Here is a 26,064-nt window from a genome sequence, read left to right on the forward strand (position 1 = left end):
GTGAGACTCTGAGGAGGAGATTCTCTCCTGAAGAGGAGGCGTTACTGGCAGCAGCACACGGTGAGTCCATGCAACATGCAGCGTGAGGCCTTTTTCTGTCTCATCTGAGGATCCATGCTGGGAGAAAGTGGGAGGACGAGGGATAAAAAAAAACACTTTACTGTGTTAAAGGAGGAGGTTATTTGTGGAAAAAGGGTTATTTAAAACAGGTGATGTTGTGGGGCAAAATACAATTTTTATTACAGTAATTTATATGATGTGGCAGTTTGAAATATTACGACCAACATTTAGATTGATATTCTTGAAAGTGGAACTACATGTTGTGTTGTCGTATTCTGGGTATTAAAATGGTGTTTTGACATAATCTGGTTTCTGTCATTAACAACAACTGACAGTTTGGACAACATACCAAACTCTGCAGTCATCAATTCACACCCTGAGCTGTCTGCTGCAGTTGTTATCCGCCCTGTTTGGCGGAAACACATTTTTAACCACGCTGATTTTTAAGTTTTTTTTATCTTCATGTCAGTCCTGTCTCCTTTGAAATGCTGCCTGTCTCTGGTTTGGGGGATTTACGGTGCAGTTATGTCATTATTTCTGAGCAGGTTGTGTATTTTGAGTCTTACTCTATATATGCATGAAGTGTATCTGCTGTCAGAGTCTCTGATTGTGCAGCAGGTTTGATGGCTGCTGAGTGGTTTATCACATGACGACATCATGTTTCAGAGCGGACAGGTGCATTAACATCGATGGTTGTTTGCAGCATTAGTGCAACGTTTAGCAGAACACCTCCTTGATTCCTGTTTGAGTCACAGTGCGGTTAAACTGAAAGCCTGCTCGTCTTTATCTGTGACTGACTGACTTTAGCGTTTCCATGAGAAGATGTTGGGGTGTGGTCAGAGGGAAGGAGGGCTGTGAGCTGGTGTGTGTGTGTGTGTGTGTGTCAGTCAGAATGCATCCAGACCGACCGGTTTCGACGTTGACATTCCCCCGAACAAACCTGGCAGAGGCTCCAAATTCCTCAGGTGTGAGATGATACAGTGTGTGGGTGTCATTGTTTCTCTGTCACTCTGAAAATTAAATAACTGCTGCAGGCAGGTGAAGAGCACAGGCATGGTGACACCTCCGCCCTCCACCTGATCAGAAACCTGACGATACTACGTCCCGCCCACCGATAGCTGTAACCTGACTGCACCACAGGCCTGTCAATCAAACAGACACGCCCCCAAAACCAGGTCTTCTTGAATCTTCTTTTCTAATGAATGAGGGATTATTTTCAGATGGACCTCCAGAAAACTAATAAGAAGGAGTGACTTTAGCTAACAACACCGAGATAACTGATGGACACATTTTATTCACTTTGGATTTGATGAGAGAAGTTGAATGGGAGTCTATGGAGCCGGAGGCTTTTTGGAGCCGACCTCTAGTGGCACTCGCTGGTATTGCAGCTGAAGACACTTCTGGATCAGAACCATTTTACAGACCTGAAGCTACGAACTCTTTTATATCCAGTCTGTAGTTTTATATCCAGTCTGTGGTTTTATATCCAGTCTGTAGTTTTATATCCAGTCTGTAGTTTTATATCTTGTCTGTAGTTTTATATCCAGTCTGTAGTTTTATATCCAGCCTGTAGTTTTATATACAGTCTGTAGTTTTATATCCAGTCTGTGGTTTTATATTCAGTCTGTGGTTTTATATCCAGTCTGTAGTTTTATATCCAGTCTGTAGTTTTATTTCCAGTCTGTGGCTAGAATCTATACCCAGTGTGTGTGTTGTACCTGTTTCCTGGCAGTACTTCTCAAATCAAACTAAAACCCTGATTATCCTTCCATGCTTTCATAGCAGGAAATCCAGGCTGCTGGCTGCATTCTTGCTGACAATTTAGAGAAAAAAGGCTTAGAATGAGAGAATAATAATAACTTACAATTATGTGATGAGTGCACAGAAAATATGTCAAAATTCTGCATCACTTCCCTGCATCTTCATCTTGTAAAGGTTCACAGTGATAACAACTAACATTGTTTTCTCTTTGTGTTTTTCAGATAACTTTGCTGTAATTTGGAATTTCGGTGGTTTCATGCATTGTGCTAGAATTGCATGATATGTGGATGTAACTGCAGCTAAGAAAATATGGTAAGTCTGAGGAATTAGTATATATAACACCTGACACTTATTGGAAAATGACAAGAAAAGGTGAAGTATAACAAACGGCCTGTCTCATTTTTTAGAACCACTTTCAACCACAGAGCAGGAGTGCGAGTTTTTCAGAAAGCCTTCTCCTGGATGACACTCAGGAAGGAGTCATCATTACGGGAGTCAAAGATGGAACAGTCGCTGCAAAAAGTGGCCTGCAAGCTGGTGAGAGGGAAACATGCAAAGACTAGAATTTAGATGTTTTAGTAAATCAGTGTCTACAGATTAAGGATTTTGACTTTTTTCTTCCTGTTCCAGGGGATGAGATTGTTGCAGCCACTATAAACCTAGACCACCTGAACAAAAATGAAGTCCTGAGCTTCCTGAAAGTCCTGGAGCCGTATGAAAGCAACATGAAGGTCCTGACAAAGAAAGACTTCAGCGCCAGTGCTGGCCTCGGCTCCCTGGGGTTCGGCCTCAAAGATTCTACAGAGGTGAACATTACAGATCATTTAAAGAAACACTGGCATGTTGAAAGTTTTGATTTTGTCGGACAAGGTTCTGAGATTTGTAACAGAGATGGATGGGATTGTGTTTAGTGGTTAACAACTTTTATACAGTGCATCCGGAAAGTATTCACAGCACTTCACTTTTTCCACATTTTGTTATATTACAGATTTATTCCAAAATGGATTAAATTCATTTTTTCCCTCAAAATTCTACACACAATACCCCATAATGACAACGTGAAATAATTTTTTAAAATTTTTTTGCAAATCTATTAAAAATAAAAAACGAAAAAAAAAAATCACATGTACATCAGTATTCACAGCCTTTGCCATTACACTCAAAATTGAGCTCAGGTGCATCCTGTTTCCACTGATCATCCTTGAGATGTTTCTACAATTTGATTGGAGTCCACCTGGTAAATTCAGTTGATTGGACATGATTTGGAAAGACACACACCGTCTACATAAGGTCCCACAGTTGACATGTCAGAGCACAAACCAAGACATGAAGTCCAAAGAATCATCTGTAGACCTCCGAGACAGGATTGTATGGAGGCTCAGATCTGGGGAAGGGTACAGAAACATTTCTGCAGCATTGAAGGTCCCAATGAGCACAGTGGCCTCCATCATCCGTAAATGGAAGAAGTTTGAACCACCAGGACTCTTCCTAGAGTCGGCCGCCCGGCCAAACTGAGCGATCGGGGGAGAAGGGCCTTAGTCAGGGAGGTGACCAAGAACCCGATGGTCACTCTGACAGAGCTCCAACGTTGCTCTGTGAAGAGAGGAGAACCTTCCAGAAGGACAACCATCTCTGCAGCACTCCACCAAGCAGGCCTGTATGGTAGAGTGACCAGACGGAAGACACTCCTCAGTAAAAGGCTCATGACAGCCCACCTGGAGTTTACCAAAAGACACCTGAAGGACTGTCAGACCATGAGAAACTAAATTCTCTGGTCTGATGAAACAAAGATTGAACTCTTTGGCCTGAATGCCGAGCGTCATGTTTGGAGGAAACCAGGCAGCGCTCATCACCTGGCCAATACCATCTCTACGGTGGAGCATGGTGGTGGCAGCATCATGCTGTGGGGATGTTTTTCAGCAGCAGGAACTGGGAGACTAGTCAGGATGGAGGGAAAGATGAATGCAGCGATGTACAGAGACATCCTTGATGAAAACCTTCTCCAGAGCGCTCTGGACCTCAGACTGGGGCGAAGATTCATCTTCCAACAGGACAACGACCCGAAGCACACAACCAAGATAACAAAGGAGTGTCTTCAGGACAACTCTGTGAATGTCTTTGAGAGGCCCAGGCAGAGCCCAGACTTAAACCCAATTGAACATCTCTGGAGAGATCTGAAGATGTCTGAGCACCGACGCTCCCCATCCAACCTGATGGAGCTTCAGAGGTCCTGCAAAGAAGAACGGGAGAAACTGCCCAAGAATAGGAGCCAAGCTTATAGCATCATACTCAAAAAGACTTGAGGCTGTAATTGCTGCCAAAGGTGCTTCAACAAAGTATTGAGCAAAGGCTGTGAATACTTATGTACGTGTTATATTTTCGTTCTTTATTTTTAATAGATTTGCAAAAATTCTAAACAAACTATTTTCACTTTGTCATTATGGGATATTGCGTGTAGAATTTTGAGGAAAAAAATGAATTTAATCCATTTTGGAATAAAGCTGTAACATAACAAAATGTGTAAAAAGTGAAGCACTGTGAATACTTTCCGGATGCACTGTATAGACAATTTCTTCATTCCAAATTAGTTCCAATAAAAATGTTTATAGCTTAACTGAGCACATAAATCCCAAACTATCATGCTGATATATCACAAAACGAAAGCTAGAAAATATCATGTATGTCTTTTTTTAAATTGAATATGAAGTGAGCATTTAATACTGGTAATGGAAACAGTCTCATGTATGACCTTTACTCCAATAGTAATCCCATCAAATTCACCCTTCACTGGTGTTTTAATTGTAGGATGTGTTAAAGTGAATGTTAACTTTCTTTTTTGAATCACCAACAGAGCAATCTGTCTCTGGATGCATCAGCCGAGGCACCGACTGTTTCCCTTGATGGCCTGAAGGGGAAGCTAAATGCTGCACCTGGGTTGGGGGGTGAAATAGGTGGTCCCCTTATCAATGGAGACTTTCCCACTCTCAGTCTGAATAAGCCCTCAGCTGATGCTGGGGCCTCACTCACACTGCCCTCTGGAGGTCTGACAGGACCAGATATAAAAGCAGGTCTAGATGGCACCATCAAAGCACCCAATGTCAGTGTCAACACTCCGAGTGCCTCCCTCGACATTGACAAACCAGACATCAAGACAGGCAGCTTAAAATACAAGCCCCCAAAATTCACGATGCCACACTTCCGTCTTCCTCAGATAGAAACACCAAAACGAAGTATGGATGTGTCCGGTGATCTTAAAAGTCCAAATTTGGACCTGAATGGGCCAAAAGTGGATCTGGACGGCCCAGACTTAAATTTAGAGACCCCGAATGTTGATATTGAGGCTCCCTCAGGCAAAATCAAGTGGCCCCATCATAAATGGAAAGGCCTCAAAGGTAACGGACCAGATTACGACTTAAATGCCGAGCTGCCTGAAACTGATGTCAGCTTTTCCACACCAAAGATGGATGGGGATCTTAGTGCTCCAGACTGTGACATTAATTTGCCCAAAGCCGACATCAAAGGCCCTAATCTAGATATTCAAACCCCAGATCTCGACATTGATTCCCCGTCTGGTAAAATCCACTGGCCTCATTTGAAGTGGAAGAAACCCAAACTTCATGGCCCAAAAGGTGATCTGGACTTCGATACAAACCTGAAAACACCAGATGCTGATCTCTCTGCTCCAAACATGAAGGGGGAGATAAATGCCCCAGATATTGACATGAATTTGCCAAAGGCAGATCTCGAAGGCCCTGATCTGGCCATGCAAACCCCAGACATTGATGTAGAAGCTCCATCTGGTAAAATCAACTGGCCTCACCTGAAATGGAAAAAGCCCAAACTTCATGGGCCAAAAGCAGACTTAGACTTAGATGCTGACTTAAACACACCTGACTTAAATGTCTCATGTCCAAACATTGATGGTGACATTGATTTCCCAAATGCTCAGCTGAATCTGCCAAAGGCCGACCTCAGAGGTCCTGAAGTAGATATTCATGCCCCAGATCTTGACATTGATGGTCCTTCAGGAAAAATTAACTGGCCTCATCTGAAGTGGAAAAAAACAAAATTTCATGGCCCAAAAGCAGACCTAGACATGAATGCAGATTTGAGCACACCAGATGTTGATCTTTCTCTTCCAAAAATGGACGGTGAGATTAGTACACCAGATGTTGATCTGAGTTTACCCAATGCTGATGTTGATGTTAAAGCACCAGACATCAAGGCCCCTTCTGGCAAAATCAAGTTCCCAACACTGAAAAAGCCCAAGTTCCTACTCTCTGGTCCAAAGGTGAAAGCCCCAGATGTTGATGTTGATGCTGATGTGAAAGCACCTGACCTCAGTCTGTCTCCTCAAGCATCACTTGATGGACCCAAAGCTGATGTAGACATTGAGGCTCCATCTGGGAAGCTGAAATGGCCCACTCTTAAAAAGCCAAAGTGGTCCATGTCAGGTCCGAAAGTTAATGGTCCAGATGTTGATTTCGATGCTGATGTTTCAGCCCCTGACTTGGACCTCTCAGTTCCAAAGATTAACGGTGAGTTAAATACACCGGATGTCGATCTAAACTTACCAAATGCTGAAGTGGAAGGACTGAAGTTAGATATTGACGCTGACTCTGGAAAATTCAAATGGTTCAACTTCAAAAAACCCAAATTTGGCACATTGAAAGTTCCAAAGGCAGACTTTGATGCTGATGTGGATTTGAATGCAACAGATGTCAATTTCACTGCACCAAAAATTAATGCTGGGATTGAGGCTCCAGAACTTCCAGATATGGATCTTAATGGTTCAAACCTCGACATTGACCCACCTGATACGAAGCTGAAGTTCCCTAAATTTAAATTACCAAATTTCACAGGGCCAAAAGTCAAAGGTCCTGAATTGGATGCAGACCTAAAAGCACCAGGCTTTGACACCAATCTTAATCTACCTAAAGTAGATGCACCAAATGTAGACCTAAAAGCACCAGATCGCTCCTGGTCTGCACCAAAGGTTGAAGGTGGTCTTGATGCACCAGACCTTGACATTAATTTATCAAAAGCTGATCTCAAAGGCCTCGATGTGGATGTTGACGCTCCAGATGTTGATGCCTCAGGTGGAAAATTCCAACTACCCAAAATCAAAATGCCAAACTTTGGCTTTTCAGGCCCAAGAGTTAAAGGACCTGATGTTGATGTGGACGTCAAAGGTCCGGATCTGGATCTGTCTCTTCCTGATGTCAATGCAAAGCTGCCTAAAGGAGATTTAACAGCACCTGATGTTGATCTAAAAGCACCAGATCTCTCCTGGTCTGCACCAAAGGCTGAAGGTGGTCTTGATGCACCAGACCTTGACATTAATTTATCAAAAGCTGATCTCAAAGGCCTCGATGTGGATGTTGACGCTCCAGATGTTGATGCCTCAGGTGGAAAATTCCAACTACCCAAAATCAAAATGCCAAACTTTGGCTTTTCAGGCCCAAGAGTTAAAGGACCTAATGATGTGGATCTGTCTCTTCCTGATGTCGATGCAAAGCTGCCCAAAGGAGATTTAACGGCAGCAGACTTGAGTCTTTCAGTCCCCAATATCGAAGGAGATCTCAGTACTCCAGATCTAAACCTGGATGTTGGTCTTAAAAAAGATATTAAACTTACGGCCCCAAAAACTAACATCAGCTTACCAGACTTAAATCTTTCTACCCCAAAGATTAAGAGTCCAGATGTGGACATTATTTTGCCCAAAACTGATGTAAAGGGATCCAGTTTGGATCTACCAAAAGCAGACCTCCAGCTACTTGATCTCCAAAAAGTGCCAAAAGGTGAACTAGAAGCACCTGATGTCACATTGAAATCTCCAAATGTGGACCTCAAAGGACCCGACGCACAGTTTAAAAGACCAGGTCTAGACCTTGATTCGCACCTCGGTGACTTTAAATTGCCACATTTCAGGCTTCCAAACCTTAATCTTTCAAGTCCTGAAGTAGAAGTTCCCAGTATTAATCCTTCAGTTGAGGCTGGAATAGAGGCACCCGGGGTCAACATTGGCACTGCCACCGCAGACGCCAACATCTCTGTTCCTGCAGCAGATTTGAGTGCACCAAAGTTAGAAGGAGCTATCAAAGGACCCACAGTAGATGTGAAAGCTCCCAATGTAGATGCCAATGTTGAAAAGTCCAGATTTCCACATTTCAAACTTCCCAAGTTTAGCTTTTCAGGGGCTAAAATACAACCTCCAGAGGTTGATGCCAATGCAAACCTTGAAGGGGGAAGTGACGATGACTCTGAAACCGACGTGTCAAATGCTGAGGTGGAGGTTCCTGCGTTCAAATTTCACAGATTGCCCAGGAACAATGTTGATGGCATTGGAGGGATTACTGACTCGCTTGGCATATCAAAACTTGAAACAGAGGCAAAGGATTATGTCATCAGCAAAGGGATCCGCCTGCCAATAGTCAATGCAACATCGAAAGCCGGAGACAAGATTAACATAATGGAGAGGTTGAAAATGGCAAAGGAAAAAACCCTTTCGGTTAACACTACACCAACCGAAGATATTGATCTGAAGCTCGCAGGCCCAAGTCTTGATGTCAGTACCTCTACAGAGGCCGGAGATTCCACTTTGGTGAGAGGAGGTACTTTCAAAGTAGATAAGCCAGAGTCCGCACTCGGCCTCGTCGCCCCTCAAATCTCTACATCCGACGAAAATGACAAACTGTCACTGAGCCTCTCTAACATGCTCGGCCTTAATGTCAAGGATTCAGATGCCAAGTGATTCTTTCTCAGTTAACCTGATAAATAAAGCTTCAGTCTAGAAACGTTGTAAATACATGTAACCATCTAAACGATCTTCACACCTTAGTTTATGACCATAAAGAGAGAGATGAGCTGCAGATGATGCCAACGAAGAAATATTCTTCTTGTGTAATAATGTAGCCTAATGAAGAAAGTTGTTTTATAAACTATTTGTATATTCATGTTATTTATGTAAGCTTTTTGTTGTCCGAACATTGTTGATTTGGGCTTGCGAGTCTTTACGAATAAAAAAAAAAAATGAAAATAATAAAATGGTATATATCCAAATATCCACTGAAGTCTTCCTATAGTTTCCATATAATTAGTAACAAATGAAATAGTTCTTTCCAAGAACCATCTCAGAAATCCTGAAAAAAATTCTTTTGAAACTAATAAAGTACTGATAAATAAGATGAATGAAAATAAAAATATTATTTGAAACTTCTCTTGCAACTATCAATTGATTTAACACACAGGTGCCTTTGAGGCCGATGTTGCAATGAAATATTTGTTTAAAAAAGAGAAAAGCTTTGACAGACTTTTGCAGAATATTTTGTTTGAATAATCCAAGTTAAGACATATCTAAGAAATAAAAAATAAACATACTTGTTGGTTTATTTTGAACACATCTTCCTTCCGGCCACATTCCTCCACACGTGATCAGTAAGGGTGTGATATCCTCCAACATGGTGTGTTATTTCCAAAAATAAAAAAGAATGGTGTTTGAGGATGATGGGGAAGTATTGGACAAATTAAAATGTTTATGCTAAAGAAAATTTCACAGAAGTTTATTCATCATAAATGTGTTTGCTAAATGTAAAGTCAATCCAGCCACGGTGACACAAGAAGAAAAGTTAGAATGTTATAACGTGAGAATTTGGCCTGTTGACAAGAAAAATCAGGTGGTGACAAAAGTCAGTGGATTCATTCACTGTGTACAAATCTGTACAATCTTTTCAATAGCTGTCGACATATTTGAGTCGAGAATGAGAAAATACATTCAAACATTCAGTCCGTGGATTACTGAGAAGTCAAAATGCTACAAGGAAGTGCGCTGACTCAGTTATTTTGTCTTTTAACTTCCTGTTTACGCCACAGGAGGAAATGAGTTGTATTGATTCTGATCAGCTGCTGTCTGCATTTGTAGTAAACATCTGACCAGTTTTTGAATAATATGAACAATGTGAAAAAAGATTGAGAGACTGTTCTGTAAAGCAGACCGACAAACGTGATTATTTGCTTATATTAAAACATTCCCCCTGCACAGTACGGGGACCAGCCGGTAACATACTGACATGGTAAGTGGTCCACAAGTTGGTATTTGGGTTTTGTTATTTGGTCATAACAATATGATGTCATAACAGAATACAACATTTCTTCATCCAAACCACATTTGGTAAATACCATACTTCACACAACCCAGTTGTCCACAACATGGCTATTATTAGATATTATTACTATTGGAACAAGAACATTAATCTGAAATGCACTATTAATAAAGTATGCATTGTAACACATTTGGGTAAAAAGTTGTGTTTTGATTCATGTTGATAAATCAGATTCCAGAACAACAGAGTAAAAATCAGCTGCTGTAGTGACGGTTTGTCAAGAATTAAAATGACTGAATAACATCAATCATCACACTCAGGTCTAAATTTAGTGTCCTGGATCCTGTTGCAACAAGATCAGCACCTCCTTGGTCACGTTCTAAATCTGTAAATAAAATTAACATGATCTGTTCTGTAATTATTTTATTTACATCATAAATCACTTACTTGTATTTTGAATCTGACTAAAAGAGAGGTGGGGAGTTATGAGCTGTGAGTTCTGTTATTGCATTGTAAACCTGTTTTAAATAAATCGGACCTCTTTGTGGCGAGTTGTTGTTGAGTTGGAATAACAGGTGGGACCTATGCTGACGGAGGTAACCACCGCGTGTATATAAGGTGGTAACGAGGACCTGTGTGAGTACAGCCATCCTGTGGAACCAAGTGGGACCAACCAATAGAATCTCCTGACATCGCCGAAGGTCCCGCCCACTACGTTAAACTCAACTAGAAAGCAAAAGTTTTTGAGTCGTAACCAAAGAGGTCCGATTTACAATCCAAACTTTTTGTGACACAATAAAGAGGCTGGTTTCATCAGCAAAACACTCAAGTCTGTGACCAAAACCAACAAAACCAACACCAAACAACAAAATGAACAAAAACCAACACAAAACAACAAAACCAACAAAAACCAACAAAATCAACCGATACCAAGAAAACTGTGGGAGGATTTGTTTGCAAATTCAAAAGACAGGAAATGAAGGGACGGTCAACGAGAAAGAGATGTTTCAGCAATCGAGAAAAGTAGCAGACAGACTTTTTCTTTTATTTATTAGCTATCAGCAGCAACTAAAAGTTAAACGACAAAACAGAATGAGGTCTGTAATGTTTGAGGTTCTCTGCAGAAAGTTTCCAGTTCATCTTCAATCTTTCTGACGAGATCATTTACTAAAGTTACTAAAAAGTGGTAGTACGTATCAAAGCTGATGAAGAAGGAGAGATCCCAAACAACCTGGACAGAAGAAAGACAGACAGGATAAATATAGAGGCAAACTTTTAATGAGTCTGTTGCCAGCGTGACGGCCAGTCCTTCTCTATCCAGCTCTGCAGCAGACGCAGCACATCAATGCGCTGATAAATGCGGCATAGTTCGGAGAGCTCGGTGACAGTCTTCTGGTTGTAGCGCAGCAGGAACTCCTGGGTGGGACTGTGGGACAGCGAGCCCTGCGTCCGGTGCTCCAGCAGGGTCAGTTCATCGTAGCTCATCCCCCAGCGACTTGCAAAGTTCTTCCAGTTTTTGATGGTGCAGTGGTTCGGATCCAGTTTGAGCCGCAGTAAGTCGAGCAGGTCTTTGTCATTCATGAGGTCGCTGATCTTCGGAGGAGGTGCTGGGCGGCAGCACTTTTCACACGGGCTGTTTAATAACTGTAGTTCTTTGGGGTAGTCTGAGCTCAGAGGTGAACAAGGAAGAGGAAGTTATCTTAAAGGCGTTTATCACAAATCACAACCTGTCAACATCAATAATTATTCACTCATGTCTTTCGAGACTTTGCTGTCTCCTGGTGGCCATCTGAAAGGAAGCAGACCTTCAAACGAACTGTCCTGTGTGCTGTAAACCTTCCAGCTGTAACAGAAGTGAAGGATGTATTTACCTGGAGAAGTAGATGTTGGGCAGGTGCATTCCTCCACATCTTCGACTGGCTGCAACCAGAGAAGCAAACAAAGTATTACTGGTAGTTGCATTGCTGCCAGTGTTCAAACAGGCCTGATAAGAAACAACTGTCTTTTGGTTCGAGCGCTTTTATGCACAACAACTGGAGCACCTCAATCAGCCAAAATGATCAGCCACCAGCACGTTAAAAGGATGACGAGAGGAAGGAGGCTTACACTCTCAAACAACAAGGCCCAGTTTCAAATTAAAAGCTCCTTAAAACTACAAGGCAATAAGAACAATTTATTTGAATTAAAATTGGAAAACCATTTGCTGCGTTAGCTACATTACGTGTTGTGCCAATCCCTCTATATCATGGTGTCTGTCCATTGGACGTTAGCACTGGGTTTTATATCCACAAGCTTTCCACGAGGTAATGTTACCTTCTTTGTTAGCTTAACTACATGTAAACAACAAATTATTGTTAGTTTGTGTGCTCACATCTTTGTTTTATGTTATAACGTTTGTTCAACTTCAGCTACAAAAAGGAGACATGGACTTCCACGCTGTGTTTGGCTGGACTGTCGAGCCCAGCTGTTAATGTCCTTCCTTTGGCAATTAGTGTCCATGAATTTGGGGGCGGAGCTAATTCACCTGATTTTTCATCTAGTACCATTATCAGGTTCAAATTTGGTAGTTTATGACCAAAAACCTGCCTCAGCTGAAAATTGCGCTTATTGCTTCCTACTTAAATGAGGTTTTTTTTTCCCGTGTTGACACTGAGCTGGTTTCTCTACAGTGGTTGGCTGTGGTGGTCTGGATGTGTTTCTTGATCATGGCTTCTGCAGTGAGACATGTCTCAACATAAACCCCGCTGCACACTTCAGTACATCAACATCAGAGAGGATCTCGAGCCGGTCCCCTGAGGTAGTCTACATTTCAACAAATTCATCGGACTTTTCCCTCGACTGTCAGCAGCAGCGTCACAGAGAGCTGCCGAACAAAGACTCTGCTCTGTGATTAGCACTGCTTACAGCTGCCTTCCAGTTCACAGGGACACAAACCACATCCTGTATGTTCTGTTTCAATTAAAACAACAAGCACACTGTGCATCTCTGTTTGATATTCATATATTGTAACGGCTGTTTGGTTGGTGGAGCTCATGTTAAACAAAGTTGTTAATTTAATTGAATGATGTTGCTGTAATGTCATCAAGGGGTTAAAGAACGATTTTTCAGGATCTAGCAAAGAAGACAGAATAGAATTTCATATAATGTGTAATATAATATAGTTTCTACTTGTTATAGATCTATTAAATGACCCATTTGGTGAAGTCGGGTCTCTTTTGGTCCTTTTTGGTCGCTCCGAGCACCCGTACCGTAACACCACGGATAGTCACGCACTTACAATCCTAGAGGAGGCTAGCTGGACCGGTTTGGTTTGAACACATGACACGGAGCTAAAATGTTAAAAACACATGAGTCCAGGGATATCTTTGTTCATCAGATATCTTTGTTCATCAGATATCTTTGTTCATCTGATATCTTTGCTCATTAGATATCTTTGTTCATCAGATATCTTTGTTCATCAGATATCTTTGTTCATCAGATATCTTTGTTCATCTGATATCTTTGCTCATTAGATATCTTTGTTCATCAGATATCTTTGTTCATCAGATATCTTTGCTCATTAGATATCTTTGTTCATCAGATATCTTTGTTCATCAGATATCTTTGCTCATTAGATATCTTTGTTCATCAGATATCTTTGTTCATCAGATATCTTTGTTCCAACCAGACTGAGCTAGCTGATCAGTTTAGTGTTTCTATGTTCTGTATTTATTCGGTTGGAGACTAGAAATCCTCTCTTTTCAACCTTGCCCACAAAGGACAAGGCTGGAAACCAATATTGGATGGTGGTGATCTTCGGGCTCTCAGGCAGCACTGCATTAAAAACAGACACTATTCTGGAGTGGAAATCACTGCATGGGCTCAGGAACAATTCTGAAACGGAGATCACACTAACAAAAAGTTAGTATAAAAGTTAGTGGGCAAATATTTTGAGAGTGAATTGCTCCACAATATGAGCACATGTAGATTACATATTTTAATTAGATGGTAACTTGTTGGACAATATCACACTGGAGGGTGTTTTAATATATATATATATCTTTGTTCATCAGATATCTTAGTTCCTCAGATATCTTTGTTCATCAGATATCTTTGTTCATTAGATGTCTTTGTCCATCAGATATCTTTGTTCATCAGATATCTTTGTTCATCAGATATCTTTGTTCCAACCAGACTGAGCTAGCTGAGCAGTTTAGTGTTTCTATGTTCTGTATTTATTCAGTTGGAGACTAGAAATCCTCTCTGTTGCTAGGTGGTTGCTAAGGGTCGGATTACTTCCTGGAGTAGGAAACATTACGTACGTTACATAAGTCTAATGATTGTTTTCTAGTTCTTAATCATACCCCATGTGTTTCTATGGAAACGGAGATAAATTGCCCCCAAAATATGAATACATTTTGGTTACATATTTTATTTAGTAGGTACATTGTTGTATAATCGTAATATTACACTCAAGGTGATGCTTTAATGTCGTTATTGGCACGACAGTGATTCAGTCAGGACAGAGGCGCATCGCTGTCGTGCCAATAACGACGTTAAAGTATCACCCTTGAGTGTAATATTGCTTAAGTGCAGACCTTTGCCTTTATGAAAGGTTGTGTGGAGACACGTGTGTTGAAGGCTGGACACTGACCTGTCGTATTCTGTCCTGTGACGAGAGGCTCAGGTATCCGGTGGGCATGGAGCTCAGATGGAGAGTCACAGCATCTGCTTGAGACACATTACTGACATCAGTGTATTCTGAAGGAATACATTTATTACTGACAAATAACCTAACGCTTTTCAACAGAAAACATGTCGTAATGTCAGTAAATTTGCAGTCAGCGGCAGACAGACGGGCCTTTATTTGGTGCAGGTTTAAATCAGAGGCAGTGAGGCCACTGACTCTGTTCCTGTTAATGGACACATCCGCTGCACAAATCCATCCAGTCCAACCAGGACAACATGCCATACCTGTTCTTAGTCTGTTCTTTCTAGTTTTGACTCTTTATTGTATTTTAGTCCTTCTGTAACATTTGGGACTGTAACATAAGTAAAGCCTCTTTTGTTTTTTCTAACGTAATGCAGCGTGAGTAATGTTAACTTTTTGTGGACAGTCAGAACATCTGCTTCCTAGTAAAGAGATCTACCCAGCTGAGTGTCAGAGCTCACACTTGCTTTTCCATCCTGCAACCAAGTTTACAAAAAAGTTGTCTAAAATGTAAATCAAATCCAAATGCAATGATTTGGAAATCACATAAACCCATATTTAATTAAAAAAAAAATAGACCAATTACAACATTAAATATTTTATTGTTTTATGAAAAATATCTGTTCATTTTGAATTTGATGCCAGAAATACGTCTCAAAAAAGTTCAGACAGGGTCAACAAAAGACCACAAAAAGTTGTGTAACGCTAATAAATACACCAGGTGGAACATCTCAACTAATGAGGTTACCATGGCAACAGATCAGTAACATGATTGGGTATAAAAGATGATTTCAGAGAGGCGGAGTCTCTCAGCAGTGAAGATGGGGAGAAGTTCACTACTCTGAAAGACTGTTTGGGAAAATAGTTCAACAATCTAAGAATAATGTTCCTCAACGTAAAACTACAAAGAATTAGTGGATTTCATCGTCTACGGTTCATAATATCATTAAAAGATTCAGAGAATCTGGAGAAATCTCTGAACACAAGGGACAAGGCTGGAAACCAATATTGGATGGTGGTGATCTTCGGGCCCTCAGGCAGCACTGCATTAAAAACACACTATTCTGGAGTGGAAATCACTGCATGGGCTCAGGAACACTTGTGAAAACCATCGTCTGTGAACACAGTTCATCGCTGCGTCCACAAATGCAGGTTAAAACTCTCCAAAGAAGAAACCAGATAGAAACATGAATTCAAGAAAACTGAGTGCAGTGATTGAATTAGTGATGTGGAAACACATCATCCTGAACATCCTCCTGGTTCTCTCCACACCTTTATTTGCTCATGTTGACCACATATGTATGAATGCTGAGAAAAGTAGTCCACATATGCATGATAAAATGAACCACAGTGTTGACCCATTATTTACCATGAGGATCTGCTACCTGCACTGGATAATTGGCTTCCAAGGACTGTGGGAGAGACAAGGACAGACATGAGAATATTATAAGTAAACAGAACTGCAAAGAAAAACCTGAGAAAGACAAGCTCGTCTGCTTCGATAACCCTCTTCTTCTTCTTCTGTTGCTGAGACTGTGACAGACACTCTCACTCTGCTGAGTACAGACGGGAAGCAGCCTGCTGGAACTTGTTCTGTGATGAGCCCCAGCTATCACAGCACAATGTCTTCAGTTATGCTACATTTCTCAGCAGATTAGGGCAATACTTCTCTGTCTGAGGAAGAACGATGATAAATCAGCACAAAACAACGCAGCCAGAGGACAAGTCAAGACAGTTAAACAAACACATGACTGGAGGAGGCGATCGAGATGATGTTACTCACAAATTCTGCCACAAAGCTGCTGGTGTCTGTGTCCTCCACCGGTTCAGAGCTGCTTCTGTCTGTTTCAGAAGAGGAAGAGGCTTCAGTGTGGTGAATCATGATGTTGTCACCTGAACTGACTTCATCCAACAGTATATACTACCGGTACAACTGCAGCGATGCAGAGAGAAACCACACCCTGCAGCCAACGGACACAATGTGGGCAGAAAAACCTGATAAATTTAGATTAGGTGAAGTCATTTCAAAGACAAGGAGGACGTCTTTGTGATATTATGTCTTCAACCTTCAGCTACACTCTTCTAGTTAAAAAAAGTGTGACCTGTAAGCGTAAGTGTGGTGGTGGAGTGTGGTTAGCTCAGCTGCAGGAGGGGGGGGGGGGGGGGTGGTGGAGAGTGGGAGGAGTGGTTCAGGGAACTGTGCCGTGAAGGTGTAATGAGCACAGCTGAGCCAAATATGAACTGATGAGCTCTCCCCTATAAAGGGAGCAGGGAGAAGGAGGCTGAGGAGGAGCAGTTGCATGAAGACATTGGTGTATGGACCGGGCAAATAAAGGCATTTTATACCCGAACATACGACTGAGCGGGTCATCTGTGTCCAGGAGAGACCCCGGTAGCACCAACCTTGCTACAGTAAGCAACATGGAAAACTCTCAGATCGAACACCTTGAGGAGGAATATTTTCAACAGCACTCTCACAGAGCAGCACAAAGACAGCTTTCAGCTCCACAGAGGACCTGCAGGAGGGTGGGCCGTCATCAGTCTACACCACTGTGAGGCCCGTGAATCCAGAGGGATCCGAATCAAGAACCGCTCTGGCCTTTCTTGGATTACACTCTAAGACGACGACGCTTTCATTTGCTGGTATCAGGATGAAGTGAGCGGAGAAAATAGCTAAAATGACCTTCAGATATGTTGTTTTATCTGAGCCACAGTCCCAAACCCAAAACTCTTCAGTTCACCATCTTGTGTGAGAAGAACAAGCACCAAATACATCTGCTGAGTTGGAAACACTAAATATTTGAAGGTTTTCTACAAAGAAAAACTGAATGGTCCACTGACACACACTGGAGCACCACGTGAGGATTAATCCGCCACTGAAAATAGTCCCAGTGGAGTGATAGTCAAGAGGCAGAACACTAGAAAGAGACCTCTATATATGCAGTGTAGTACGATACCAGCACACAGGAACCAACATAAAGTAGAATGATGATGTCTCTGACAATAACAACAGAAACTGAGACTATGAGCTCTGTGAAGTAGAACATCAGTCTGCTTTAGAGGGTTCAGGTGTTCCTAATAAAGTGACCCTCTGGGTCAGTAAAACCCATACATGAACCCTGCGCAGCTCGGTATGTACATCGTCCCCTTGGGCCATCTGATTCATGCAAGTTACGAAGGAAATCTTGTTAAAAAGGCTATATGCTCAACAGGTAACACCTGTTTTTATTTGGATATGTTAGCACAGTTATCATAGATGTTTCCACTGAATTTGACCTTCTACACTGAATTATCTGACTGGAAACCAAAAAATACCACATCCCGCCCACCGACAGCTGTAACCTGACTGCAACAAAGTCCTGTCAATTAAACAGACACGCCCCAAAACCACATCCTTTTGAGTGCCTTGAGTGCAGAAGTGTCTTCAGCTGCAATACCAGCGAGTGCCACTAGAGGTCGGCTCCAAAAAGCCTCCGGCTCCATAGACTCCCATTCAACTTCTCTCATCAAATCCAAAGTGAATAAAATGTGTCCATCAGTTATCTCGGTGTTGTTAGCTAAAGTCACTCCTTCTTATTAGTTTTCTGGAGGTCCATCTGAAAATAATCCCTCATTCATTAGAAAAGAAGATTCAAGAAGACCTGTTTTTGGGGGCGTGTCTGTTTGATTGACAGGCCTGTGGTGCAGTCAGGTTACAGCTATCGGTGGGAACCGGTTCTTCATAGTGACCACAGTATTTATTGTGATGTGTTTATTGTGATGTGTGTTTGTTGTGATGTGTTTGTTGTGATGTGTGTTTATTGTGGTGTTTGTTGTGATGTGTGTTTTTGTGATGTGTTTTTATTGTGATGTGTTTGTTGTGATGTGTGTTTAAAGTGATGTGTGTTTAAAGTGATGTGTGTTTATTGTGATGTTTGTTGTGATGTGTGTTTATCGTGATGTGTATTTATTGGGATGTGTTTATTGTGATGTGTGTTTATTGTGATGTGTGTTTATTGTGTTATGTTTTTATTGTGATGTGTTTATTGTGATGTGTGTTTATTGTGTTGTTTTTATTGTGATGTGTTTGTTGTGATGTGAGTTTATTGTGATGTGTGTTTATTGTGTTGTTTGTTGTGATGTGCTTATTGTGATGTGTGTTTATTGTGATGTGTGTTTATTGTGATGTGTTTATTGTGTTGTATGTTTATTGTGATGTGTTTATTGTGATGTGTGTTTATTGTGTTGTATGTTTATTGTGATGTGTGTTTATTGTGATGTGTTTAAAGTGATGTGTTTTTATTGTGATGTGTTTATTGTGATGTGTGTTTATTGTGATGTGTTTGTTGTGATGTGTGTTTATTGTGATGTGTTTAAAGTGATGTGTTTTTATTGTGATGTGTTTGTTGTGATGTGTGTTTATTGTGATGTGTTTATTGTGTTGTATGTTTATTGTGATGTGTTTATTGTGATGTGTGTTTATTGTGTTGTATGTTTATTGTGATGTGTGTTTATTGTGATGTGTTTAAAGTGATGTGTTTTTATTGTGATGTGTTTGTTGTGATGTGTGTTTATTGTGATGTGTTTATTGTGTTGTATGTTTATTGTGATGTTTTTAAACAAACAGTGTACAAAGTTCTCTGGAGAGTTTCATCAAAGGGTCAAAGGATAAGATCTACATGACTTTTATAATTCTTGCATTTTCACCAGGCCTCCCACGTACATGAGCACTCATCCAGTGAGAGGAGGGAGCTCAGCCGAACTCACTGTGGGGCTCATATGTCAATGTATTTTTCTTGGTGTAATTTTACATTTCCTGTACAACACTAACTCTACCTTTCTACAGGATTCATTACGCAGACTTCAGCTGTGACGTCACTCTTCAGGGGAACTAGAGGTGAATCCCCGTCACCACAGCCTTCAGAGACCAGCCCACTCTACTCGGAAATATTGACTGCTTTCATGTTGGTTTCAGTATTTCTAGGTCAAGACAGTCACAAGCCGTCATGAATTTGAACGTGGTATCAACAAATCATGCAGAAAAAAGACAAGATGCAACAACAAATTGCCTTCACTTGATGTTATTAGTGATTCTAAATGTAGCGCATCAAGGATCTTTACTGGGTTCACTACTCTACAGTTTTTATACCTTACCGCATCCATGTGACATTCACCAAACTGTAGGTGTTGATTCTAATGAACCAACATGAATGTCAGTCTGGTGAAGAATGTGAACCAGCATGTTAAAACATGTTTAAGGGTCAGCAGCCAAAGCTGATAGAAAAGACAACTTTTGTTGCATTTATAAAATGAGGTGTGAGCTCTGATTCCTTGCATTAAAGTTGGGCATGTCTCCCCTAAAGGTGGAAATCACAAGTCACTTCACTGATGACTGGTTCAGCCGACTTCGAAAATCACTGCCTGAGTTGTTCTGCAACTTATTTTCTGATGCGGACTCAAATCCATCCTGAAAAATTGAATCTCTGACTTCAATAACCTGACATTACTCTTAAACTAAAAACCAACCTGGTGTCACGGCAAGGCGTGAAATAGCCACGCCCGTCCACTACAGCAAAATGTGAAATAGCCACGCTTTTCACGTTTTCCTTTAGTGGACGAAAATGAAACCTACTGCATACATACAGCCATGTGATTTACAGGGAAATTTAACTTTTAGGAAAAACACATGGTTGGGGTTATATTAAAAATAACAACATGGCTGGGATTAGGAAACAATGTCATCACCTCCTGGATTCAAACCTCTGCCTCCTGAACGGCTGGCTCTGATTGATGCCACCAGGCCACCTCTCCTGCCTCCATATACTGCTGAAAAATGGCCTTTGTACTTGGTCACATGATCCTTCGTGCTGTTACTTTTATGTGTGTGTAAGTTTCACGCTTACAAAACGTGAAACCGCCATGCCTAGAAAGGCCAAAGCGTGACTATCTCATGTTTGCTGTAGTGGTCAGATGTGTCTATTTCACGCTTTGCCATGGTACTGCGTGGACTAAAACAGTGGTTACAGTGATGGTCAGTAGAAGCAACAATCAAATACAAACCTTTTAATAATTGTTTGTTATTAATCAAGTTATTAGTTGTGTTAAAAATTCCCTCAAAGTCTTGGTGAACTATTTGTTCGGTAGTGAAGCTGCATCTTGAAGGCAACAAACCGCTCAGTGTGGTGGGCTACCTGTCTGAAGTGGGTGTGGCTTCTGAAGTAGGTGGGGCTTCTGAATGCATATTACCGAAGTGGATGTAAAGAAATGGCTGCCTGGAGGGTAGAAAATCAACCTGAAGAGTTATGAACTTAAAGTAGATGATTTGTAGCTCAAACATGTAAAACTATGTGTAGATAACGTAGCAGTGCCCCCCTGTATGGTAGTAAATACAAAGCATTAAGCACTAGGACTCATAGTCAGCCACTTATCAGGTGTATGTGGAAGCCCGGATCAGTTGAGCATTGTTTCTGCCTTTCTGGGAATGCAGGCGTGTAGCTGCACGCTCAGGATGAAGCTCCAGAGATGAAATATAAACCACATCATAATACATTGCTCGGGGGCCATAATAAACTCAGCTTTTCTTTCTTTCTTTTTTGACCACCCATGTCTGCTGTGAGAGGATGAAGCAGTTTGTCTGCAGCCTGTCGTGGGCCTTTTCTTTGTCATGAGCTTGTTTCCACACATGAATGGAGGTGAATAGCGTGCTGATACCAGACGCAGGCGACAGCAGTGTCTATACTGACAGCAGCTACATACTCCTTCACTGGGCGTGTGTTACCGACCTGCACAGGTGTAGACTGATGTATTAATAACATGTCAACCAATCAAAATCCATCTGACTCACTTACAAACCTGAACAAGTTCTTAGCAGCTCAGCACACTGCAGCATCTCACGTCTTTTTTTTTTTTAACAACAATGATTCTGCAGTTTGTCATTTTTGTATTTTTTCCACCACGGTCCTATCCAGAAAAAAATCTTGTCATTATTATAAATAATCCCACACCACACAGTGTTTTTTGTTGGATCTACTTGCTACTGTCAAATCTGCTGTTCTGTTCATTATCCATTGTATGGCGGTACAGATACTGCTTTTTAACATTTAACATGTAATTTGAATGAATCGCCACCACAAATAATATCCCATTTACCTCCATTGTACTCGGGTGTGCAGGGGTGGGGGTCGGTGGGGTAAAAATACCGTCAACAGATGTCTCACAAGCTACAACAACAAAACTACCTGCATGGACGTGTACGATGTGAAAATAGGATTTTGTGTAATTGAGGTAACATATTCTTTTAATACATTGACAAAGCCAATAAAAACATCCTGTAAGTGTCAGTAGATCAACTTTAAACCAAACATATATCAGCACCTAAATACTATATTGTTCAAACTCTAAAAAGCTATCTAAATTCATCAGTTTCCAAACCTGCCCTTTGGGACATGTGTTAAAGTATTTCATGTTCTTCGAAGTTCATTACAGCCCGGATGATTTTATCTGAACGACATAAATGTTAGCCGACGTGCACCAATATGAAAACTTTTCTGTAGTGAACCAAATGCAGAAAAACATGGTTTAGGTCATTTAGAACATTTTCTGTTTATAGTTTATCGTAATTTATAATTTCATTCCCAGTGAGGTTTCCTGTTATATACATTTTTTACTCCCTAATATTGGCATCAGCATCGGCCCACCAAGTACACAAACTGATCCCAATGTGAACGTACAGAACCTGACTGTTTCCACTGACTGCTGCAGACCCACAGCCTCAGGGTCACTTCACTTTAGAACTCTGGCTCTGTTCTGCTTTGGTGCCAAAATCTGTAGCAGTAACTAACCTGTAGCAGTAACTAACCTGTAACTAACCTGTAGCAGTAACTAACCTGTAACTAACCTGTAGCAGTAACTAACCTGTAACAGTAACTAACCTGTAGCAGTAACTAACCTGTAACTAACCTGTAGCAGTAACTAACCTGTAGCAGTAACTAACCTGTAACTAACCTGTAGCTGTAACTAACCTGTAACTAACATAGTTACCTAAAAACTACAGACTGGATATAAAACTACAGACTGGACATAAAATGCAGAAGTGTCTTAAGCTGCAATACCATCGAGTGCCACTAGAGGTCAGCTCCATAAAGCCTACGGATCCACTACAGCCACAGGTTAGTTACTGCTGCAGTTTAGTTACTGCAGTTTTATATCCAGTCTGTAGTTTTATATCCAGTCTGTAGTTTTATATCCAGTCTGTAGTTTTATATCCAGTCTGTAGTTTTATATCCAGTCTGTGGTTTTATATCCAGTCTGTAGTTTTATATCCAGTCTGTAGTTTTATATCCAGTCTGTTGTTTCACAGTATATCCAGCCTGTGGTTTTATATCCAGTCTGTAGTTTTACATCCAGTCTGTGGCTTTATATCCAGTCTGTAGTTTTATATCCAGTCTGTAGTTTTATATCCAGTCTAGTTTTATATCCAGTCTGTAGTTTTATATCCAGTCTGTAGTTGTATATCCAGTCTGTAGTTTTATATCCAGTCTGTAGTTTTATATCCAGTCTGTTGTTTTACAGTATATCCAGCCTGTGGTTTTATATCCAGTCTGTAGTTTTATATCCAGTCTGTAGTATTATATCCAGTCTGTAGTTTTACATCCAGTCTGTGGCTTTATATCCAGTCTGTAGTTTTATATCCAGTCTGTGGTTTTATATCCAGTCTTTAGTTTTATATCCAGTCTGTAGTTTTATATCCAGTCTGTTGTTTTACAGTATATCAAGCCTGTGGTTTTTTATCCAGTCTGTAGTTTTATATCCAGTCTGTAGTATTATATCCAGTCTGTAGTTTTATATCCAGTCTGGAGTTTTATATCCAGTCTGTAGTTTTATATCCAGTCTGGAGTTTTATATCCAGTCTGTAGTTTTATATCCAGTCTGTGGAGCTCACATATCAAACTGTGTCAAAGACAGAAAATCATCAACAAAGACTTGAAATGCTTCAGAAAGTCTACGGTCAACAAGAAGTGAGCCAGACGAGCGGTTCTGAGTGACATTAGTGTTTCAGAGTATTTTACAACGTCACAGTTCAACAACAGTCAGCTGGTCGCAGAATGACTTGATTTTCTATTCGGCACGTCAACAAGCACGTCTGCAGTCTTCTGGACAGACCACAAGCCTGTTATTCTGTTCCACACAAAAACCGACAGGGGAGAGATCTGTGCTCACATGATGATGATGATGATGATGATGACCCAGTGTAGGCTCTCATTATATCATGGAGATAATTGAACAGGTGAAGGGCGGAGTTTTCGGGTCGCCTTCTTCCTGTCTCTCCCCTGTATGTCTCGCTCTGAACGATGGTGAACAAAAATCCCGTGACTGCTGATTGGTTACAACTCTTTCCTGGTCGGCCCTCAAAAAGTCAATAATGGTGATTATGATAGAGAAACTCTGTAGGATGAGAGGACTGGATGCAGCAGCACTGCAGCAGATTCCGGATAAAATGAGATTTACAGTTTATTTACTTGAAATTCAGGTCATTTTGTCCATAGAAATGTTCAGTGCACTTATTTACCTGACAGAAGAAAACTCTTACAGGAGAAATACATCTACGTCACGAGAGGTTTCTCGTGTTTGTCTCGACGGTGTGAATTTCACTTGTGTTTTAATGACCTAAGGTGAAATAATTGGGCTGCATTCCCAGCGGCTATAGTCAGTTCTACTGAACAATGCATGAAGAATTATGACTTAATATCCACGTTTGAGTGGAATCAAATGGTTTCATCAGCACAGTGTATCATCAGGATGAACTTGAAAAAGAAGATTACATCGTTTTTAAAGAGTAGACTGACTACTTTGCTAAATCATTCGTATCTGCGCGGTCCTGCGAGGTGCATGCAATTCTCAGCAAGCAGGCAGAATTCAGCACGACACCGAAACATCAGCTCTGGACAACAGGAAGGGAACACTCCGATTTTTTGTTTAAATGCAGCAGCTTCATGAATCTGACACTGAACATAATAAATGTAAGTTCAGTCTCTGGTCTTTTATTAATTACAACCTTTGAACTCATTCTTCTTCTTTCTGTCTGCCTCACTCGCTCTTGCTGGGTTTGTTCTCCTCTTTGCTCCAGTTCAGATTCTGTCCGTCACCATCTTGTTAGTTCGGAGCGGTTTGGAGCAGGAAGTGACCATATTTGGACGAGCTGGGGGAGGAGCCAGCGGTGGATCTGACCGATCTGATCGGAAACCTGACGATACTACGTCCCGCCCACCGATAGCTGTAACCTGACTGCACCACAGGCCTGTCAATCAAACAGACACGCCCCCAAAAACAGGTCTTCTTGAATCTTCTTTTCTAATGAATGAGGGATTATTTTCAGATGGACCTCCAGAAAACTAATAAGAAGGAGTGACTTTAGCTAACAACACCGAGATAACTGATGGACACATTTTATTCACTTTGGATTTGATGAGAGAAGTTGAATGGGAGTCTATGGAGCCGGAGGCTTTTTGGAGCCGGCCTCTAGTGGCACTCGCTGGTATTGCAGCTGAAGACACTTCTGGATCAGAACCATTTTACAGACCTGAAGCTACAAACACTTTTATATCCAGTCTGTAGTTTTATATCCAGTCTGTAGTTTTATATCCAGTCTGTAGTTTATATCCAGTCTGTAGTTTTATATCCAGTCTGTGGTTTTATATCCAGTCTGTAGTTTTATATCCAGTCTGTAGTTTTATATCCAGTCTGTGGTTTTATATCCAGTCTGTGGTTTTATATCCAGTCTGTAGTTTATATCTAGTCTGTAGTTTTATATACAGTCTGTGGTTTTATATCCAGTCTGTAGTTTTATATCCAGTCTGTAGTTTTATATCTAGTCTGTAGTTTTATATCCAGTCTGTAGTTCTATATCCAGTCTGTAGTTTATATCAAGTCTGTAGTTTTCTATCCAGTCTGTAGTTTTATATCTAGTCTGTGGTTTTATATCTAGTCTGTAGTTTTCTATCCAGTCTGTGGTTTTCTATCCAGTCTGTAGTTTTATATCCAGTCTGTAGTTTATATCAAGTCTGTAGTTTTATATCCAATCTGTCGTTTTATATCCAGTCTGTGGTTTTATATCCAGTCTGTAGTTTTACATCCAGTCTGTGGTTTTATATCCAGTCTGTGGTTTTATATCCAGTCTGTAGTTTTATATCCAGTCTGTGTTTTATATCCAGTCTGTGGTTTTATATCAAGTCTGTGGTTTTATATCCAGTCTGTAGTTTTATATCCAGTCTGTAGTTTTATATCCAGTCTGTGGTTTTATATCCAGTCTGTGGTTTTATATCAAGTCTGTGGTTTTATATCCAGTCTGTAGTTTTATATCCAGTCTGTGGTTTTATATCAAGTCTGTGGTTTTATATCCAGTCTGTGGTTTTATATCCAGTCTGTAGTTTTATATCCAGTCTGTGGTTTTATATCAAGTCTGTGGTTTTATAT

At 40.9% G+C, this 26,064-nt stretch overlaps 2 protein-coding genes across 3 annotated transcripts in view; one reads left to right on the plus strand and one right to left on the minus strand.

Annotated features, from left to right (window-relative positions):
• Positions 1-9,238, plus strand: LOC138193698 (neuroblast differentiation-associated protein AHNAK). The gene is made up of 5 exons (XM_069141883.1): positions 1-60; positions 2,043-2,133; positions 2,229-2,358; positions 2,452-2,627; positions 4,673-9,238. The coding sequence occupies exons 2-5, from the start codon at positions 2,131-2,133 to the stop codon at positions 8,573-8,575; spliced, it is 4,212 nt and encodes a 1,403-aa protein (XP_068997984.1). The 5' UTR covers positions 1-60; positions 2,043-2,130; the 3' UTR covers positions 8,576-9,238.
• The window catches only part of edaradd (EDAR-associated death domain), a 20,744-nt gene continuing 3,866 nt past the window's right edge, over positions 9,187-26,064 (minus strand). Inside the window, exons 2-6 of one of the 2 annotated variants that reach the window (XM_069141885.1) lie at positions 16,397-16,455; positions 15,983-16,025; positions 14,557-14,630; positions 11,795-11,843; positions 9,187-11,587 (exon numbers count right to left, since the gene is read on the minus strand). In XM_069141885.1, coding sequence (XP_068997986.1) covers positions 11,199-11,587; positions 11,795-11,843; positions 14,557-14,630; positions 15,983-16,025; positions 16,397-16,455 — 614 coding nt within the window. In that variant the 3' untranslated portion in view covers positions 9,187-11,198. Of the gene's footprint in view, positions 11,588-11,794; positions 11,844-14,556; positions 14,634-15,982; positions 16,026-16,396; positions 16,456-26,064 lie in introns of both variants that reach the window. The other variant, XM_069141884.1, reaches the window with a different exon arrangement.

This window comes from Embiotoca jacksoni, unplaced genomic scaffold (assembly GCF_022577435.1).
Source record: "Embiotoca jacksoni isolate LCO1_2020_lvr unplaced genomic scaffold, fEmbJac1.0.p SCAF_92, whole genome shotgun sequence".
Taxonomy (NCBI): domain Eukaryota; kingdom Metazoa; phylum Chordata; class Actinopteri; family Embiotocidae; genus Embiotoca; species Embiotoca jacksoni.

Excerpts from the sequence above, each read along its gene's own strand:
- LOC138193698 (XM_069141883.1), top strand. Across the intron at positions 2,359-2,451 it reads AAAAAGTGGCCTGCAAGCTG|GGGATGAGATTGTTGCAGCC; the intron begins GTGAGAGGGAAA and ends TTCCTGTTCCAG. Across the intron at positions 2,628-4,672 it reads GCCTCAAAGATTCTACAGAG|AGCAATCTGTCTCTGGATGC; the intron begins GTGAACATTACA and ends AATCACCAACAG.